Below are 1,557 nucleotides of genomic sequence, written 5' to 3'. Positions count from 1 at the left end.
ATCTGATAAGCCATCACGTTGCTCATATTTTCATCTTCATCCATGAAGCAAGAAAAGGGAAGTAAGGAGAGGAAAAAGATCTCACCAGCCACCAAGATCTCTCACAACATTTCACATGTGTGTGTGTTGAAGTTTTAGGTGAGTTTAATTAGTATCTGGATGCGTGGGCTAGTGCAGATCGAGGTTGTGGGTGTGCGGTGACGGGTTTGTGTTGGGGTGTTGCTATCGGGTTGCTGGGTGATGTTTCCTTGTCTTGTGTTCTTTTCTTCTGGTTTATGTTTGCTGTAGTGTTTTTTTTTTAACTGGTTTTTGTACTCTTTCTTTTGTAATATGGGTAATGGGTAATGTTAGCTTGGCTTATTAAGAAAAATTAGTGAGTGTGCTCATTCAGTGCGTTTGAATTTTAAGAAAGTATCAATTAGTCGCAAGATGTATGCTCTTGCAGCATACATAATTTGTATCGGGTCGGCACCGGCTAGATTATGAAAATTAAATTGCGCACCTAGCCAAACCAACTTCAAGCCACCTCCTTTGATAGCACTGGCGGGTGGCACCACTCCGAGCAAGTCCTCTACAAGCTCAGACCAATCACACCAAGTAACTCCGGTGACAGGATTCCGATCAATGGGTAAGCCAAGATGAACAGCAACATCTTGCAGAGTGGTAGTACACTCTCTGAACGGCATATGGAACGTGTGTGTCTCAGGCCTCCATCGCTCCACCATAGCTGATATTAAAACTTTGTCAAGTTTCAGAGACCCAGCTAAGGCGGCTTCGTAAAATCCGGCTTGACGAAGGTGGCCTACAATTTCAGCGGGAATAAAATCTCAAAAATCCCGATATTTTCTCACTTTCAGAATTCTATTTATTTGGTTCCACGCACCAATAGACACGTGTTTACCATCTTTTTGCAAATACAACACACTATCATTCCTCGGACCCAATTTGACCACTTCTTGGTCGGCCATTTACAATACCTATTGAACATAATGAATAAAAGATGATAGTTAATAAAACTTAATGATAATAATTCTAAAATAATTTAAGTGACAAAACTTCATGCTAATAATTAATAAAAGCTGTACAATATAGTTAGTAATAATAATCAAGTCACATATGAAAACTAGTCATTTACTTATATCATTATTAACAAAACCATGAAAAAAATATTTCAAAGTAAAGGTTGAAAGAGTAGAGAAAATACCTTTATTTTGAGGGGGAAGAGTTCAAAGAAATTGACACTTTGAGAGTTGAGAGAAACTTGGTCGAGAGTTGGGAGAAAGTTGTGAGAGTTAAGAGATTTGGGAGTTGGAGTTGAGGGAGTTGGGAGAGTGGCGGTCTATATGTAGGGGTTGGAGACCTCCACAAAGCACTACAATCCGCAACATTTTTTGCGGTTTCCAGGTCAAATCAGAGCTGCCACGCGCTCCTTCCCCATGCAGCCAGACAATGAATATCACGGGTCCATGTCCTGTTCCCCTGCCACCCTGCCCCATATCATCTGACATCATTGTGCCATCATGCCACCCTGAAAAGCACTTGGATTCACAATAAAAC

The 1,557-nt window shown here is 40.7% G+C and overlaps 1 protein-coding gene across 1 annotated transcript; it reads right to left on the bottom strand.

Moving 5' to 3' along the window:
* Positions 1–383: 383 nt before the first annotated feature.
* Positions 384–968, bottom strand: LOC130725108 (serine/threonine-protein phosphatase 7 long form homolog). Its single transcript, XM_057576361.1, has 2 exons — positions 902–968; positions 384–802 (listed from the first exon to the last, which is right to left on the bottom strand). The coding sequence occupies exons 1-2, from the start codon at positions 966–968 to the stop codon at positions 384–386; spliced, it is 486 nt and encodes a 161-aa protein (XP_057432344.1).
* Positions 969–1,557: the final 589 nt, after the last annotated feature.

The sequence above is a fragment of the Lotus japonicus genome, chromosome 6 (assembly GCF_012489685.1).
Source record: "Lotus japonicus ecotype B-129 chromosome 6, LjGifu_v1.2".
Lineage (NCBI taxonomy): Eukaryota > Viridiplantae > Streptophyta > Magnoliopsida > Fabales > Fabaceae > Lotus > Lotus japonicus.
Note: the sequence above shows the minus strand (reverse complement) of the source record. Positions and strands in the feature narration are given on the sequence as shown.